The sequence below is a fragment of the Desmodus rotundus genome, chromosome 11, assembly GCF_022682495.2.
Source record: "Desmodus rotundus isolate HL8 chromosome 11, HLdesRot8A.1, whole genome shotgun sequence".
NCBI lineage: Eukaryota > Metazoa > Chordata > Mammalia > Chiroptera > Phyllostomidae > Desmodus > Desmodus rotundus.
This window is the reverse complement of record NC_071397.1, coordinates 75,235,621-75,255,341: the sequence shown is the minus strand read 5'-3', so window position 1 is coordinate 75,255,341 and position 19,721 is coordinate 75,235,621. Positions and strand designations below refer to the sequence as shown.

The following is a 19,721-nucleotide window of genomic DNA, read 5'->3' as shown; positions in this document are numbered from 1 at the left end:
GGCACTCCGGGGCCATTATTAAGTAAAATAAGGTTTACTTGAACACAAGCACCGTGACACTGATCACTGCACTGAGACAGCTACTAAGTGACCAACAGGCAGGCAGAATACACAGCGCTGATGCGCAGGACAAAGGGACTCAAGTCCTGGGCAGGGTGGAGTAGGACAATGCAAGATTTCATCATGCTGCCAAGAACAGAATGCTATTTAAAACTTATGGTTTATTTCTAGAATTTTCCATTTAATATTTTTGGATTACAGTTAACTATAGATAACTGAAACCTCAAAGTGAAAGCACGTATGTAGGGAGGGGTGGAAATTACTGCATTTGGGCATTTACCAAATAAATCTGGAATGTTTGGCTAAAATATACAATACTTTTGGCTTAAAAATTAAGACCCATTCCCAAATTCCCATACTAGTTCTTACCCTATAACCAAAAACCAGTTTTTAAAAGGAAAAAATTTCTACATAAAACCTATTCCTGGGTTTATTTTTATTGTGTGTGTACTGCCTTACCTGGAAAATAATTTATAAAAACAAAAAACCACCTTAATGAAACTTGAAACTAACAAAAGCAGAGACAATAAAAGGTACCATCAGTCATTTTGTGCTCTAAGGAGGCATGGAGAATGAAGGATGCTCCCCACCTCACTCCCCCTACAAATTTGGAGCCTTATTTATCTTTCTAATAATTTTCTATTTTAAATTACCTACTAAACAAGGATAGCCACCATGTGGAATGTCTACTGACTACAAAACTGGCCATTTATTTGTGTGCCCTGGAATTACTACTGTTTAATAAATTTTACTATTGTGTGGTAAAGTTTAACTTTCTACCAAGCCTGCCTGAGCCTCAAAGCGACACAAGCAAATGTACATCAGATTTCTGTTTTTCCTGAAAAGTAGCTAGCCTTCTTTATAGCTTCTAAAACTAAATTTAATAAAAATACACAACTTAAACTCTTCAGTAACAGACTATAAAAACATAAAAGTCAAAGAATTAACTCCCAATTTTAACATATCACAGAGGTAAAAGATGATTTCAGTGTAGTGACAGTTTTTATTTGCTATTTGTAAAACTCAATTCACACTTCAAAATCGTATTAAACACTTACATAAGCTTCACCAACATGACCCTACTGTTTTGACTTAAGAAAATGTAGTCAGACCAACTTACATTACTTTTCTGCAGAATCAAATTCTGAGTTATCAAGTAAACCCAGTACTTCCCACACCTTGCCACAGGTTCTACAACATTTTGTATAAAGTGAATTTGTGTCTTTGAATACTGTTTTTAAGTACGCCTACCTTTTAATTTAATTCGGATGAGCGTTAGACTAATGAAGACTGGCAAGAAAAATCATATTCTCTACTATCAATTATGTAAGAAACTTGCCTCATAGGCTTTTCACCTACTTCCATATGTACTCCCTGCACAATGCCTGCAGATTCGGTTTACATGCTCCCTACAAAAAAGCCAGACTTCTGAGTAGGCGACTTGTTTAAGCTGAACACCACCACTTGCAACCACCACATTTTTAGTGACCTTTGGCCACAAATGTCAAAATGCTTCCATCCCCTTTCCAGACCTAAGCAAGAGACAATTTATTTTTGATAAACTCTAGTATTTATTAAATTATAAATTCCGTAATCAAAAAGAAAACTGGATCAAGAGAAATGTCAAACTACAAGGACTAGACAGCAAAGTCCATGGGAACGCCATGAAATGTGTTACAGACGAGATTATGGGACATTAAGTTATTAGGTGTTCTTTACATTTCCATTTCAGTAACTTTACTATTAAAGTTTTTGTCTATTTTAAAATCCCAAATTCACATGTATTCTCACATTAAGCTTCCTGTTAAAACTGATACCAGACATCTCATGGGTGCCAAATTTTAGTTAATGGTTTTAAGTCAATCCATGCAGAAAAGTAAGACAAAATGCAAGAGTCAGATGGGACGATTAAATGCACAGATAATACACACACGCCGGCCAAAAGAACTTTAGAAATTTTTAAAAACTATAAAATAAACAGACCTCAAGAAAACTGGGTTATTACTAAACAACTCTCAACTATTAACACCCAAGTTCCTTATATTAAATAAATTTCTCAACAGAGACATGTTAGACATTTTAATTACAGATCTATCCTTCCTATACCCCTTCCCTCCCCAACTCCCAAAATGTATTATTAGGGATGAGTATAATGTTATGTGGGCAGAAATTTACAGATAACCATTTTAACCTTGAGCATGGAGCTGAAGACTTTTTATTTAAACTTCAGTTACTGTGCACTGTCCATCAGGCCTTCTAGATCTAACAGTGCTACTCACTGTTACACCCCCTGCTAGTGATCCATCAGTTCCTGATCGATCTGATTGATCAGATACTGTCTGGTTTGTGTTAGGAACCAAAAGTCTCTGTTGGGTCAAGGAGTGTTGTGCAACAAGTGCTGATACATCCTCACTATCACTACTGGCATCTGATTCAGTTTCTTCAATGGAAGTATCTGGTGCTGGTACCCTGCCTGAAGATGGTAATTCACGGTCTTCTCCTTCCCCCCTATGACTCCTTTCAGCCAGGCTGTCTCCAATGAGCTGTAAATGAGCAAAAGAGTCTTCCAGAGAAGTGCTTGCATCAGGGGTTGGTGTTGCGGGGCTTGTTAACTGACCATCTACTGATGTGAGGGGCCTTACAGAAGAAGACACAAGAGGCTGAACAGAAGCTCCACTCTGTGCCGATACACTGTCCGCTCCATCAGCAGAGTTCTCTCTTGCTAGGTTTACGGTACTAGCATCACAGTCCAGCCTAAGTCCAGCTACTCCCTTCTTTGGTATATCTATTATATCCCGCTTAATTTTCCTGCGACGTCCATGTTCATTTCGCCTATATTGAACCATATTTTCAAGATCAGCAACATACAGAAATCCGGCAATTAACATTTCAGTGCTCTTTTTACCTTTGGAGAAAGCATCTTCCAGCTCTCTACTAGTGCGTTCATCATACTGCCACCACCCGTTTCTTCCTTCATAATACCATGCGTATTCACCATTCCCTCTACTCGCTGCTTTGAGTTCTTCCGGTGACAATAAGGTTGGCTTCTCAAGGAAATCCTCAGGAATTTCTTGTCTACAGAGGGCACATCGCTTTCCAAGCCATGAAGCTCCCTTTACACACAGATAGCAGAAAACATGTTTACAAGGCAGACTGACTGGGTGAACACATGTTTGCAGACAAATGGCACATTCAGGGACAGTTAGAGAAGGTGCAGTATTGGAACAGGACTCATTGGCTTTCCTGTTTGTAGGAAGCATGTTTACTGAGTGATCAATTTCACCACAGCCAGCCATCCTATGAAAATAAAAGAAAACACGTATGTTAAAATTCTGTTTTAACTTTTAATTCAACAATTCAGAAAAAAAACTTATAAAGCACCTATCATATGTAAGCCACGTACTAGACAATGGGGATACAAGAATGAAAACAGGAAAAAACTAACATGTAGAAAAATCTTTTTGGTTTGTATACCATTGATTTTTGCTTGTTGGGGGCAATAAGGCTCACAAATGTTAAGCGTAAAATAAAAAAAAATACAGTTAAGGTATAGATAGATTTTAAATAAATATACCATTTTATTCAGTCACAGACCTTGTAAGATAGAACTAAATGCAAAGATTTAAAAATGTACAGTCCATTCTAGACTGACTCTGACAATCAGTCTGGAAAGCAGTTACAGAAACAAAAAAATGGCTGAAAGTAATTCGGATGACCATTAGAGAAAGTGATGATTTTGTAGCCTTTTAGGATATTAACGGTGTCAATTTTGCAAATATTACCATATATTAATATACTTTTGGTCCTTGACAAGTACACCATATGTAACTAAGACTAAAGCTGCAATCCCAGAGGTTCCCTATTCCTGCTGTGAATCTCAAAGCACAGGTTAAACCAGTCATTTCATTTCCTCTCGGTGAAACACTTTTAATGGCCTCTTTTTGTTGCCGTGACCTTTTTCTAAACCACATATGCTCTTCCTGCTGTCCTCTTTCAAAATGACCTCATCTATTCTAATGGCTTCAATTGTTATTTATATACAAATGATTCACAAATTGGTATCACCAGCCCAGGTCTCCCTTTTCAGGCCTAGACCTATGGTTCTGATTGTCTATTTTTGATCTCTTCTCCGATGCCAAGGAGGCACAAAAACTAAACTCAAGATCTATTTCCTCCTCATTTACTCCTTAACAGCACCACCATCCAACTGCTTTTTCAAGCTAGAAATCCAAACCTGAAACTGCCCATTTCTTACCATTTTCCCATCTAAAACATCAGCAAGCCAACATTTTATCCTCTGAATATCCCCTGAATCATCTACTATCATCCATCTCTATACTTCCCTAGCCACCAAGTGACCGCTGTTTATTTAATTACTGTGTATGCCTTCTAATTGGTTTCAACTTTACCACTTGCTTAAAAAGCTGATTTTAGGATAAAGACCAGGATCTCTATTCCCTATATGGTCTAGACCCCAACTCCCCCGCCAACCTCGTCTCACCTAAAACTTCACCTTGATTGGCCTTCCAGCCACACTGGCTACTCTCTCCAATAAAAGATTTTCTCTATATGGAACATTTCCTCACTTCGTGCCTCCCCAACTCTCCATGGGCAGACTATTCCCCATCTTTTTAAAAAAAAAACATTTTTAAAATTTATTTTTTGACAGAGGGGAAGGGAGGGAGAAAGAGAGGGAGAGAAACATCAATGTGTGGTTGCCTCTCATGCGCCCACTACTGGGAACCTGGTCTGCAACCCAGACATGTGCCCTGACTGGGAATCAAACCAGCGACCCTTTAGTTCACAAGCCAGCGCTCAATCCACTGAGCCACACCAGCCAGGACTATTCCCCACCTTATATACCTCTTGACAAAGCCTCCATTACTAGGTCATATCACCTTTTTTTCCCCCTACTATGTACTTCTCATTCCTTGCACTTAACAGAACTGCAGTGCTACACATACCTATGGAATTATTTTGGTAACGTCAGTTTCCCCCCATAGGTAAGGGGGCTTTATAAGGGCAGAGAATAGGTCACTCTCGGCTCATCTCTGTATTCCCATGTAGTATATGGTAGACAGAGAACTAAAAAATTTGCCAAGAAAACAAATGTTTTCCCTAAGGAAAATATGAATACATCGCATTATGAAATAAGTTGTGGGGGGGGTCTGTTTTATTTTCAATAATATTAAGTTAAACCAGCTGACTGATAAACACTTTTTTTCCTAAGTGTTTACTTACACGCACCTTTGGAATGTATAAAAATTCTCAGTACAATTAAAGATGAGCCCTGAGGCAGCACACTGATGATTATATACTGAAAAGCTGCAGATGGCCAAGGGAGAAAGGACAACTTGAATAAAGGCAGCTGTTATACAATGAAACTAAGAACAGACAATAAATCTAAATCCTGAGTGTTGGTCTCCCTATTGCTTATATACTCTTAGGTACTCAGTTAAACCCTCAGTCTAAATTTCCTTACCTGCATATCAGAGTTTATAAAACTTAAGTGAGAATAGCCAAAAAAAAAAAAAAAAAAAGCTTTGTAATCACTAAAGCTCCACTAATGTTACAATCGTGTAGGACCAAAGGAGAAAATGACATGAATATCAGAGTTGCCCTTAAAAGAGAGGAAAAAAGGAAAGACAAACATTTGTCAGATTGGATGTATGAAGCTTATACACTGGCATAAAATTTGGGACTCCTGCTTTATTGATTCAGGTAAACATTTATTACATAACTACTATGGTCCATGAACAATGAGGAGTACTGATAGAGCTGAAGATGAGTTAAGATACATCCACTCTATAAAATAAGCAAACATACATGCAAGCAAGCATATAATTTATATTATGGCTTGATTCCTGCAGTAATGAAAATGTGTTAGATACTTAATGAAAAGTAACAATCGTGAGCGAGATGACAGGATGGATATAGGTTAGAAAGTTTAGGGTGCAGAGGAGGCTGGGAGTGGAGGAGACTCAAGGCAGAGACATGTGCAAGGTACTGAGTCAAATAACCGACGGAAAGACAGGAGGTGAAGCTGTAAGGTCATCAGAAGGCAGACTGAGTAAGTGTAAAATTTAAAAAGAAAAACAAAAGCCTGGTAAAATATAAACAAAATATTGAACATGTAACTTTGATAAATGCCATACTTCAAAAAAATACATAATCTAAAACCGTGCTGTATTTAAGTAAAATTGACACAAAAAGTCAATTTTCCATCAGATGCAGTTAGCTTATCTACAAAAAGGAAAGTTTCCAACCTGAAAACATTACTCTCCACCCTGCTTAATATGATCAATATCTTATATAATCCTTATTCTATGCATGGATAAACCTAACATATAATTTAAAAACTAAAAAAGAAGCAATTACAACCACCCCAGGGGAAAGCATGAGCTGTAAAGTAACACACTTACTTATAAAGGCACAATTCTGTTTGGGCAGGAATTCTCATTAGAAAGGAGTTCTCAGAGAATGAAGAAAAGTTGGATAAATTTCATCAGAAAACAAACAACAGACAGCTAAAGCTTCATTATTTCACCTGAAGCACTTTCAACTACCTCTTTGGCATAGCAGATTTGAAATTCTGCTTCTGTTTAGCCCACCAACTATGTTAGTCTAACTAAGAAATGGAGAAAAACTTAGTAAATACATCTTACATAATTCTGGATGAGGCACATAGAGTGGACAAGATAAAACTAAGATATAGGACAAGATAAAGACAAGGCAACCCAAACTACTAGACTGCCTATAAAACATAAGACATACTTCAAAATTATTCGTATTACCATTTTAATCTATCCTACAAAGTCTCTATTTTGCATAGTTTCAATGACCTTTAAACAGGTCAGATGCTAATGTGTGCAGAGGATCACACCAATAGGTACATAAGAAATGCCCCACCCCTCTTTTGCAGAGCAAGGGTTTGAAAAAGAGTTACTGCTAATCAATGAGAGGTATTCTCTAACTAATAAATGTTTAGGAAACTTCAGTGGTCGTTCAAAAAAGGGAATCTATTTCCTGGTTACTAATTAAGAATGACTTAATGTGTAGAAATTTGGAGTAAAGTTAGTTCAACTCTGCTAAAGAACATACATATTAACTGAATTTGTAATGTGATATTATAACTTTTAAGTACAAATCCCATTCTTCTTCCCATAGAAGACTTAGAGGGATGTGGACAGAGTCAAGGAAAACTGCTAAGTACTTAGATTTTGTTTAATCTTCTTGGAGATATCTAGTCAAAAGGTAAAATTACTAATAAATGAAAAAGGTCTTTAGCTTATAGAGTACTGAAGAACTTGTTAGACAGTAATAAAAATTTCAAATATTAAAAATCAGATTTTTTAAAGTCTGGGCTCAGAATCTAATTATAAACACACAAAAAAGGGAACAAAGAATAAGTTAACATACTACCTTTTGATAAGTCTAAAATGAGTAAGTCCAAAGCTATCAAAAATGAATGTCATCTTTCTTCCCCAACCTTTGATTACTTTTAAAAGAAAAAAATTCCTTACATCTTTAGCCCTCCTAGAATACAAAGAGTTTAAACTTTAATACAAGTTAAAAATGAAACTTTCAAATTTAAATTTAACAATGACCATTCCTAAGTCCTCTAAATCAGGGGTGTCAAACTCATTTTCAGGGGGGCCAAATCAGCTTAGCGGTTGCCTTCAAAGGGCTGAAATAATTTTAGGACTGTATAAATGTAACTACTCCTTAACTGTTAAGGAGTTGAATTACATTTGGCTCTTTGAAGGCAACTGTGAGGCTGATGTGGCCCCTAGTGAAAATGAGTTTGACACCCTTGTCTTAACTTGCCATAGTGTATACTGTCTTGGAAATACTGTGTTTAATCTCTGTTGTGTTTGTTGATGCATATTTTTATTAAAGTGTAACAACTATTATTTGTTTTGCAATGTGTGCCAGGTACAGTTTAAAGCTTCTTACATCCAATCCTCACAGTACCCTATAAAACGGTTCCATTATTTCCTTATTTTTCAGATGCGACAACTGAGATACATAAAGCTCAAGTAATAGCCCAAAGCCGCTGACTCAATTCATAAGCGATTAAGTCAGTTTCAAATCCGGGCAGTCTGACTTCAGTCTGCACTCTTAAATGCTACAGAGATTGCCTCCAAAATGATTATGACTACCCAAATATAAGAACCACAATAATGTCAGGAAAGGTAGAGCTTCACGGAGTTACTAAGAACTTTCACAAAGTGACAAAGGAATGAAAATTTATATTGCCTGCCTCAAGAGCTCTCTGTCACTTTCAATATTTCCCTTTCCATTTTGAACAGAGAAAAGTATGAGCATCTAAAATGCCCACGGCACTAGGAAGGAGATGCAAAATACCTGCCATCAAAATGTAGAGGCAGATAGGTTAGTGAACACATGCATTACTGATTAGTTTTACAAAAAGCGTGACAGACACCGGGGAGCAAAAAGAAAGGAATGGTAACTAACAGGGACGGGATATATACATTTTGAATGGATGAAATGTACTGTGCAACAAGTGCTGCGAAGACCTGGTACATTATGCTATCTAAACGAATTTAAACATTTATCCTAATACCAATGACTTAAAAATTTTTAGGTCACAGACTTACTAAGAATTTCATGACATCTGACATCAAATTTCAAGGGGTTCAAGAATCTCTATAACGCTGGTCTACCTAGAACCCCCAAGGAGGCAAGAGGAAGAATTTACTGAAGGATTTTATGTAAGGAAGTGATAGCCAAGTTTAATAATTTATCACGATCACTTGGACAGCAGCTGGAAGGAAGACTTGGTGGCATAGTGCAAATACCTGGATTACTCATCCCTTATAGTAGTCCAGGTATAAGATAATAGGAAGGAAGATGCAGATGTAAGGTTCCAACAACAGATACAAGAAACAGGAAGGAAACAAATAAAAACATTGGTTACTGACGAGTGGTGGTACTATATCCACCAGGATACAGAATTCAAAGAGTTCTGTCTCAGATATAAGGATTCTGAGATAATTATGAAGCACCAGATGAAGACAGGTAGATGAAAGCTGAATTTACTAGACTGGTATTCCAAAGAAATCTAAGCTGAAAGAAGACTGATGAATCAACATACACGGTTCTTGGAGAAATGAATATGGACAAATGCTCAAATTAAACCTGTAGAGACAACAGACAAAAGGGCCAATCACAGAACCTTGGACCACCCCAACATTTCTAAGTAAGGCAAAATATGAGGGGGGACCCAAAGAAACCAGGAATTATCTTCTGGAGGTGGGCCCCTTGCAGTGCAGGCTTCCCGCTCCCGGCGACTGTTCTAGGAACCCATCTGTATCAGTACACCAGCTGGCGTTGTTGTGAGGGGCTGCCTTAGGCTTCAGTGAATCTTTTTGAAGACTCAACCCACTGGCCCATTTCATGGTGGGTGATTTACGAACACACCTGCCCAATTTTGGAAATCCTACATTAGTGATAATTTAATGTAAATAAAATTGCTAACTCAAATATCTAAAAATCAATACAAAAGTGCTCATTTTATAAAATTAGAAATGACAGACACTTGATTTACTGCATTTTATTCCAGTATACTTAATTTTCCACAGCTCTGGAAAAACCATGATGCCATACTTACATTTCTATCACAGATCCTACAGATGCTTGTCACAAGAATAAGACAACATCTTTACCACCACGCAGCCAGTTTACAGTATTTTCTCTTCCACTGCTGGTTCATCCTGTGCTGCAAAAGAAAAAATTCAACATCAAGTTCTCTACAGACTAATTAAGAACAACAAAATTATTTAATTATGTATGACCCTTCCATTTAACATAATTCAGTGGCAATTTTATCTTACAAGTGAAAAAATTTCAAGACCAAGATGCTTGCTTTCACCACTGCTATTAGACACTATACTAGAAGTTCTAGCCAGAGCAATTTGACTTGAAAAGATTTAAGGCATACAAGTTGCTAAGAAATTAAACTACCTTTATTTGCAAAGACAGTAAAACTGTCTCTATTTTCTATACAGAAAATCTCCAAGAATCCACAAGAAAGCTAGTAGAGCTAGCACACAAATTCAGCAGCAGGTTGCAAGTTCAGGGCACAATAAGTCAGTTTTGTTTCCACGTCTAGCAGTCAGCAATCCAAAAAGGAACTCAAGGAAGCAATTCCATTTATAATAGCATCTCAAAGAAAAAAAAATACCCAGGAATCAACATTGCCAACTGCTGAAAGAAATTAAAGAGCTAAGTAAATGGACAGAAAACTAGTGTTCATGAATTGAAAGAGCATAAAGATGGCAATACTACTCAAAATGATGTGCAGATTCAAAAAAATTCTTATAAAAATTCCAACAGCATTTTTGCAGAAACAGAAAAGCCAATTCTCAAATTGATATGGAATTGTGAGGGGCCCTAAATAGCCAAAACCATTGGGGATAAAAAAGAACAAAGCTGGAGAACACACATTTCCTGATTTTAAAAATTACTACAAAGCTAGAGTAATCAAGACAATGTCATATTGGCATAACAATAGACAAATGAGGCAGTAAAAGAGAGTCCAGAAATAAACCCGTATATGTGGAAGGCCAAATGATTTTCAAAAAGGGTGCCAATTCCATTTGATGGGGAAAGAATAGTCAGTGTCTTCAACAAACGCTGCCACAACTGATTTTCACATGCAAAAAGTGAAACCCAGACCCCCTTCACACCATATACACAATAAACTCAAAATGGATCAACAACCCTAATATAAGAGTTAAACCACACAGATCTTAGTAGAAAACATTAGAGGTAAATCTCCATAATCTAGAACTTGGTAATGGAGTCCTAGATGTAATACCAAAAGCATGGGCAACAAAAGAAGAAAACTGATAAGCTGGATTTCGTCAAAATTAAAACTTTCGGGCATCAAAGGACATTGTTAAGCAAGTAAAATGACCACCTACACTATGGGAGACTATGTCTATGAAAAGAGATTAATATCTGGAATATATAAAGAATTCCTACAACTCAACAACAAAAATACAAAAGAAAAATTTAAAAATGGACAAAAGGCTTGAATAGACATTTCTTCAAAGATGACTTAGAAATGCCAATAAATACATGAAAAGATGCTCAATATTATTAGTCATTAGGGAAATGTAAATGAAAATCATAATTACATGTTATTTCAGATCTACTTGGATGGCTACAATTTAAACAAACAAAAAAAGAAAATAATAAGCATTGGTGAGGATGGAGAAATTGGAACCCTTGGACTGTGTTGGTGGGAATGAAAAATAGTATAGCCATTGTGGAAAACTGTTTGGTGGTTCCTCAAAAAAGTTAAACATAAGATTACCATTTAACCCAACAATTCCACTCCCAGGCATATATCCAAAGGAACTAAAAATAGGGACTCAGATACTTGCACATCAATGTCCACCGTAGAACTATTCACAAAAGTCAAAAGGTGGGCACAGCCCAAGTGCCCAATTAACAGAAGAATGGATAAACAATGTGGCATGTAAAAGTGGAATATTATTCAGCCATAAAAAGAAAACTTTCCATACATGCTACAAAATGGATAAACCTTGAAACCATTATGCTAAGAGAAATAAGCCAGACATAAAAGGACAAATGTATGATCTCACTCATATGAAATATTAAAAATAGGCAAATTTAGAGACACCCAGTAGACTGGAAGTTACCAGCGGTTAGAGACAGGGGTAGAGTTTTTGTTTGAGGTGATGAAAAAGTTGTGGAAATATACAGTGGTGATGAGTGTAGAACATTGTAAATGAAATTAATAACACTGAACTGTAGACTTAAAATGGTCAAAATAGCACAGTTTTCATTATTTATATTTTACAATAATAATTTTTTAAGTGATACAAGTTCTATATGGATAAAATGGCCCACATGGCATGAATTCTATAGCCATCGCCTTCCTACAAGGAGACACTGTGCAGAGATGAGCTCATCACACTAAGACTTCCTGCCATTTATATGTATGTCCAAGTTTACAACCAAGTCAAACTTCTCAAGATGCCTCCTGTTCAGAGAATCCAAAGGCACCCAACATCACGTCATGAATCCTTTTTCTTCTCATTCATTATTTCCTCCTTCCACTTCACCATGCCCAATGCAGAGGCATCATATTACATAGAACTTAGAATCAAGCACATGCAATGAGTGAAGAAATGATGGGCCTCACAGTAACAGCAAGATAGGAGAAACTTGAAATCTCCTTTCCGTTCCATATGCCTCTCATAGTGTGGGAATCTATCTCACCAAAACATCTGATTATTTTACTGTTTAAAGATATTTTTTGATATATGGCCTTAAAATACTAGTTTATCCCACCAAATGTTTAACAAAATAATAATCTGTTTCAAAACTAGATAATTTTCAAAAGTAACTAAGTAGGGTTTCTAAATAACCTTTTTGTTTTCCTCTGACTTTAGAACTTAGTCTTTACATGATATGAACTACACTGTCCCGATTCCCCCTCTACCTAACCCATTTTCTTTACCCTCTAGGTGCCTATAACTTCAAGGGCACCACAGAAGACTCCTACTCAAAACAGAAACTGCACATTTGCACACACAGGACAGGAGGAAACATTCTACTATTCTAACATCATTACTCTTGAAGTCTCTACCATTGGCTATAATCACCTACAGTTCTCTCTTGACCTTTAAGGCAATGGTTTAATGTTCTTCCTATTGGTTATTTTCTTCAGGCTAACTCTTGATACGTCACTATGAACCTATTTAAATATCCCTGAGAATGAATCATCCAACACCCAACTCAGAGATTCTTAAACTGTCCCTCTGAAGCTGCTTGTTAAAAATATGCATTATCTGGCTCTAACCCTAGAGAGTCTAGGCCCGTAACAGATGTGGACTGAACCCCAGAAATCTCACTTCAAGTGACACTGACACAGGTAGCGCTTCACACACAATCTGAGAAACACTGTCCTCAGTTTCCAATTCCTAAAATCCTAAATTCAAAGAATTTCATCCCCTTCCTCCAACAACAAAATATAATGGCAACATTTGGAATGAGATGCCACCTAAAATGGAGACTTCTCTAAATCTTAATCTCATTCTCAGATCACAAGTTCTGGTCCTTCCAGATAATTAACTCACTCACTCCCACGCCTATTCTTTTAATTTCATAGGACTTCCAGTCTCTTGACCACCACCTTTCCTTTATCCAGTTCCCCATCTCACTTTCTTTCCTGCCCAGTCTGGAGCCCTTTGACTTGAACTGGTATCTCTTGGACGAATGAAAAGCTAACTTCCTAAAATTACTGTTGGGAGAAATAAAACATCAAAAAGTTAAACTTACTTATTCACATATTTGAGTTGTAATTGTGAACAAGTCACCCAGCCACAAAAAATATAAAGATGTCTAAGTTCTAAACCTTTCTTTGAAGAACTTAAGGTCTAACAGCAGTAGTTACTACATTTGTAAGACTCAAGCCACCATTACATCTTTTGACAAGCACAAGATTCACCTCTCTGTTCACTGGTAATGAATTCTCCAGAATGCAGATAAAGATCTAGGAATAAAACCGATTTTAGTACATCTTGCAACCTGCGGTAACTTTTCCAACTTCTATATCATATGGGTAAATTTCAAAGTAGACTCTAAGTGAGTAATAACCACTGAGGGAAGGGAAAATGAATAAAAATCCATGTAGTAATCTACATATTAGCTATGCAAAATGAGATCCCCAGCCAACAATATCAGCATTAGCTGGAAGTTCCTTAAAAACAAAAAGTCTGGAGCCCCACTCTCCACCTATGGAATCGGATCTTCAGGCGATTCGTACGCATATTAAAGTTTGGAAACACTATTAGATCTATACCGTTGAATATTTAAAACAACCCAATGAGCTATGACTAAACCCAGTTTATAAATGAGGAAACCCAAGTTCTCAAGGATTTAATCCAAAATCAATAGTGGGAGATGGGATTCAAACTCAAGTATCTTTAAAAAATATATATTTTCTTCAGTGTACTGTATCTTAGAGAAAAGGTCTAGAATAGCAATATCTAATAGAAACATGATGCGAGCCACACATGTAAATTCAAAGGATCTACTAGCAGTATTAAGAACAATAAAAGGGAACAGGTAAAGTCAATCTTAAATAATATATTTTATTTGCCCTGGCTGGTGTGGCTCTGGATTGAGTGGTGGCCTGTGAACCAAAGGGTTGGTGGTTCGATTCCCAGTCTAGGGCACATGCCTGGGTTGTGGGCCAGGTCCCCAGTAGGGGGCATGTAAGAGGCAACCACACATTGATGTTTCTCTCCCTCTCTTTCTCCCTCCTTTACCCTCTCTAAAAACAAGTAAATAAAATCTTAAAATATATATATATGTATATTATTTAACCTAATATATTCAAAACATTACCATTTCCATATATATTCAATGTAAAGAAATTATTAATGTGCTATTTTTACATTCTTAAATGTGTGTGTACACTCTTTCAAATCCAGTGTGTTTTTTATACTTACAGCACAATTAAGTTCAGACTAGCCACATATCAAGGGCTGAATAGCTCCATGTGGCTAGTGGCTACAATACTGGACAGTACGGGTTTAGAATATCTTACACATTAACAATTCGTTTTTAACACAAAACTGGCTACTTACTACAAGAATCTTTAAATGAAAATGAATTCGATGTTAGTTCACCCACACTTTTGCTGGCACAGACGAAAAAGACAATGGCATATTCTGTTGTGGTCAAATCTGACAGATTCAGGCGGTCCCAGTTCTGCCCAACCGGTCCACTAATTCTAGCCCCACAATGTACAATCCTATACAGGCACAAAATGAGGCATAGGGTCTAATATTCAGAACGAACATGTGAAGCAGCCCTCACAAAATTTCTACATTTGAAACCAAAGATTTTTTTTCTGAAATGGGGGTGGGGAGGGAGAGGCTTTTACTTTCAACCAAAAATATAATGGTGTAATTCTAACTACAGGCTAGAAATAATTTGGCAAAAACAAATACTTCAAACATACATAATTCCTGCTGCAATGAATGATTTGTAAATTATATACCAAACTCAATACAATTTACGGGTCACTACAGTAAAATTTATGCAAAATCTTGACTTGCAAATACCAATTAGTTAATGGGTTAAGGTTCCTTCGTTAGGTGCAAATTTATACAGAAATGGTTAGGAAGGTAACATCAAAAGCATAAAAAGAGAAAAGATTTAAACTAAATTAGATATTCCTCTCTCTTAACAATTCTGGAGGTAAAAAAAGTAACATCTACATTTTAAAACAGATTTAAGAGTTTAGAGATCATCAGTAAATTTAAATCCTTTACCTACTCAACCAATTTTTAATAATTGAAAATGAAGTATATTGTATTATTTATAACTTCTGGCCACTCAACAAATTTACACTCCTGTAATTTGCATATAGTTATTTTCTCTGAAAAATATCTAGTATTAATTACAATTCTACTTTTCAAGTCAGTCAGAAGGTAAAAAAAAAATCAAGTTTATTTTTCAAATAGTAGATCCAAATAAACATCCTTTTAAAGAACCAAAAAAGGTAAGTACCATATTTTTCGGACCATAAGACACACCTAGGTTTTAGAAGAGGAAAATAAGAAAAAAAAAAAACCAAAAACCCCTGCTCCACCGCCCTCCCTCCCTCAGTGAGCCAGGTAAGCTATATTCAGACTATAAGACACACCCCCATTTTCCTCCCAAATTTTTTTGGGGGAAGTGAATCTTATAGTCTGAAAGATACGGTATACAACAGTTAAAATATCAAATTATAGGGATTTAAAGACCTCCTGTATTTTTCCAATTACTAATAAAATAGTTGTTACTGTTTATTTTCAAAATACATAAAACAGGAATATTCTATATAAAAGCTATCAGTGACAGAAAAGGAAAATACTTCAATTTGAATTTTTGGTATATGAAGAAGGAAGGGAAAGAGAGATAGGAAGGAAAAGGAAGGAAGAGGGAGGACGTAGGAGGAGGAAGGAGGAAGAGGAGGAGGAGGAAGAGGAGAAGAAAAGGACCAGTAAAAGGAATAGAGATGGGTTGTAATTTACCATATACATCTATTCTTAAAAGAGTCCCAAACTGAGATGTAACTAAATGCCCCAATGTTTCCATTTTTAGCTTTCCCTCTCATCCCCTTGAAACTCAGCTTACAGAAAGCACAAGTCATAATGGGAAATAAATCTTACATGAAAACTCACAACTCCATGTGGTCAAATACTTTATTTTTAAAAATGATTTCCCTGCCCTGGCTGGTGAGGCTCAGGAGATCGAGTACTGGCCTACACACCAAAAGGCTTCCAGTTTGACTCCCAGTCAGGGCACATGCCTGAGTTACAGGTCAGGTCCCCCATGGGGGCATGAGAGGCAACCACACACTGATGTTTCTCTCCCTCTCTTTCTCCCTCCCTTCCCATCTCTTTAAAAGTAAATAAATAAAATCTTTTTAAAAATTATTTTGCTTATTATATAGCACTTCCCTTAAAAAACATTATTGGAGGACTATCTATATAGCCTTCACAATCTTCCCACCAAAGCATTAAACCTTTATATTTTCACCCCCCAAAATGGGCTTTGCATTTTAATAAAACATGAACTGTGAATGTGAACAAATGGTGTCTTTTAATCCTGTCAAACAGAAGTTTCGGAGCCTGCAACCATTCCGTAAATAAGGAAGACTCTGCTGCCAATCAATCATCTGTGCGACCTTGGTCAAGTCCTAACTCCCGTGACTTAGTTACTTCACTCTATCCTTCTGTAATTCTAAATTCTCAACACTTTAAGTAATTTAACAACAGGTTTTGTTTTAATTAACCCAAAAGGTAGTAAGCCATGAACACTAAATAGTCCAAAAACAAGTACAAGGGGTTGCAGCAGAATGTTAGTAAGATGGTTTCCACACCCACAAAGATTGTCCTAATCCAGCCTGTCTTTTTCCCCAATTCAGGCTCCTTGGGCACAAGCAGAAGCCATGCAAGAGAATGGAAAAGGATCAGCACCTTCTGTTACTACACTGGGGGGGGGGGAGGGGGGGAAGCATTTAAATATCCAACTGACTGTGTGTCAGGTGTTTCATGCTAATAAACTGCTAATACATAATATCTAAACAGACCAATATTACAAAAAGATTTTATACTATCTTTTTCTTCTAATCAAGAAATCATTTTTGGATCATTAAAAAAACAAACCAACCAACCTGTCCCATTCTTCTGGCAATTCAATCGGTAGAAACTGAAACAATGTATTTTACCAGCTGACACATTAACTTTCTTTTTTACTTCTTGTCTAATGGCCAGCTCTTCAGAAATATAATTTCCTGATGACTATAGTATTATCAAGCTTTTAACAACCAGTGAATAACAAAAACATTCAAATGTCCACCATTATTTTCATTTTGCCCACAATCTCCAGGGGCCCATTTGAAACATAAATTGCCTTAAAGATTGGGCTTAACAAACTACTCCAATTTAAGACTTACAAAGCTAAAATAAACACACCTAAAACCTATTTCTGGAGTGGCTTTCACTCTTCTGGTTTTCTCTTTTAAAAGAGATTTACTTGACCTATTTTCATGTGCTTTTGGGACACCCAGGGACTCATCACTAACAGTACCTGCTGGTCACAAAACCATCCCGGCCAGTATCATAAATCCTATTCGTGCGGATCATTTTCTTCATGTGTCCTATATACCATACCACGTCTTTTAAAAATCTAAATATAGATTCACTTACGTAAAAAGTCTTAGGCCTTCCAAATTCTGTAATTATAAACTACTCTCAATGCCAACTTATACTTTCGCATCCTATTTTGAAAGTAAACACGGGGGAGGGGGCACCTGAAATGTCAATCATAAAAAGAAAAAAGCTTCTTCTAACATTTTTTTGGCTTTCTTCTGTCAATTCGCTTCAATAGTACAAAAATAGCACTTGAACAAAATATACGTACTTCCAAAAACTTGCGAAATAAATGCTCACTAAACTGGCATTTAGGAAAAATAGAAACACATACGAAAACGGATACCGAGGGAAAAGATCTGGTTGCCAGAATGTGTGTGTACACTGAGAACAATTCTGCAGCTTTTCGCAAGAAGCCTATGGAAAAGTAAAATAGCGACAACGGGAGACCCGCACTCCTTCAGACGGGATGGGAGCAGGGACAGAACTCCGCAACCAGAGACGAAAAGAACAAAGCACCAGCCTCCGCTTTTGAGATGCACTGAGGTTCAGGACGCTCAACTGGCGATCTAGAGGTTCCGATGCTTTAATAGTCATCAAAGCAACTTCGAATATGCAGCTCTGGGCTTAACCAGGACGAGGTGGAGGTACTACTTTTCGTATCAGGCAAGACCCAGACACTGAGCAAGGGGAGGGGGAGAAGAGGAGAAAGGAGCAGCCAAAGACACTCCGGAAAAAGACAAAATGCAGGGACTGTACCCCCTGGCTGCGATCTAACCCAAGGCCCGCGTAGAGGCCTCCACACGGGAAACAGGGGGCAGGATACACCCCTGAACCATCGCGGCCCCTAACTCTGAGGCCAGAAGGAGACCACTGCCGGGGGAGATCGGAGGGACCCGGCTGCCGACGAAGGCAGCGACGCGAACCCGGCGGAAGAGGCTGCGCAGTAATGGCCGCTGCTCCGCCTCTCGCACCCAGACCGTGACCACCTCCGGGCCGGCGGCCAGGACAGGGGACTGCGCCGGGTCGCCCGCAAAGCAGAGCCGTCACAGTCTTCTCGCCTGCGACAGCGGCGACGGCGGGGGGCGGCCGGAAGGGCTAGGCTGGCCCATCCCGCCCCGTCTCGCGGCGGACAGTCCTGTCGCGCCGGCCCAAGGGCGTCCGCCGCGGTACCGGCCCCTGACCCCGCCGCCGCCCCTCGCAGGCCCGCAGCGCAGGGCCGACCCGGAGCGGGTCGCGGCTGGAGGTGACACCGCGGGCCGTCACTCCTCTCACCGAGCTAGGACCCCGGAGTGGCTGACTGTCACCCTGCCCCCGCGAGGACTTCACCTCCGACTCCCACCTCTCAGGCCACAGCCGTGGCCGCCTCGCAGTCTTTTCTCCTCGGCCTCAGAGCCCGCAGCGGCCGGGGACGCGCGCGGCCACCACGTGACCGCCCGTCGCGTCGCGGGGGGGCGGAAACAGCGCCGCGCACCCGGGCGCTCGCGTCGGCCCCTCCCAGCCGAGCTCCCCAGTCCCCCCGAGCGCGCCTCTGGCTGCCCGCCCTCGCCCGCCTGTGCGCATCTGCAGTTTCACTTCCGGAGCCCTTCGAAGTGGTGTGTATTTCGCTTTAGTTGTAATTGGGTGCTGAGGACTCTGAAAGAGTGTGGGTCCCGCGGAGAGATTTGGGACCTAGGAGTTGGACACGCAAAGGACCAGCAGGTGGTGCTGCTCAGAAACCCTGATTCCAGACCCAGAAGAAGTCTTTTGATACCTAGCTGGATTTGGGGGTCAACCGCCGTTGGCAAAACACTGCTTGTTCTCGTTTCAAAAAAAAGAAAGAAAAAAGTCCTTTTGGACATTTTCTGAAAGGTTGAGCAATTTAATCGGAAAAAAATGGATCTTTCTTTTTGGACCCATTTTTCTTAGACTAGGCATAGGAAGCTGGAGGAAGAGATTAATTAGCATAAGAAT

At 38.5% G+C, this 19,721-nt stretch overlaps 1 protein-coding gene across 5 annotated transcripts; it reads right to left on the bottom strand.

Annotated features, from left to right (window-relative positions):
- Positions 1-1,419: 1,419 nt before the first annotated feature.
- On the bottom strand, positions 1,420-19,267 carry RNF146 (ring finger protein 146). 5 transcript variants are annotated; one of them, XM_053913635.2, is made up of 3 exons: positions 19,111-19,267; positions 9,695-9,802; positions 1,420-3,357 (listed from the first exon to the last, which is right to left on the bottom strand). In XM_053913635.2, coding segments are annotated over exons 2-3 (1,080 nt in total). In that variant the 5' UTR covers positions 9,697-9,802; positions 19,111-19,267; the 3' UTR covers positions 1,420-2,279. The 5 variants fall into 5 exon arrangements, with proteins under 5 accessions (XP_053769610.1, XP_053769612.1, XP_053769614.1 ...); XM_053913637.2 differs by having other exon boundaries at positions 19,044-19,266; XM_053913639.2 differs by having other exon boundaries at positions 19,098-19,266.
- Positions 19,268-19,721: the final 454 nt, after the last annotated feature.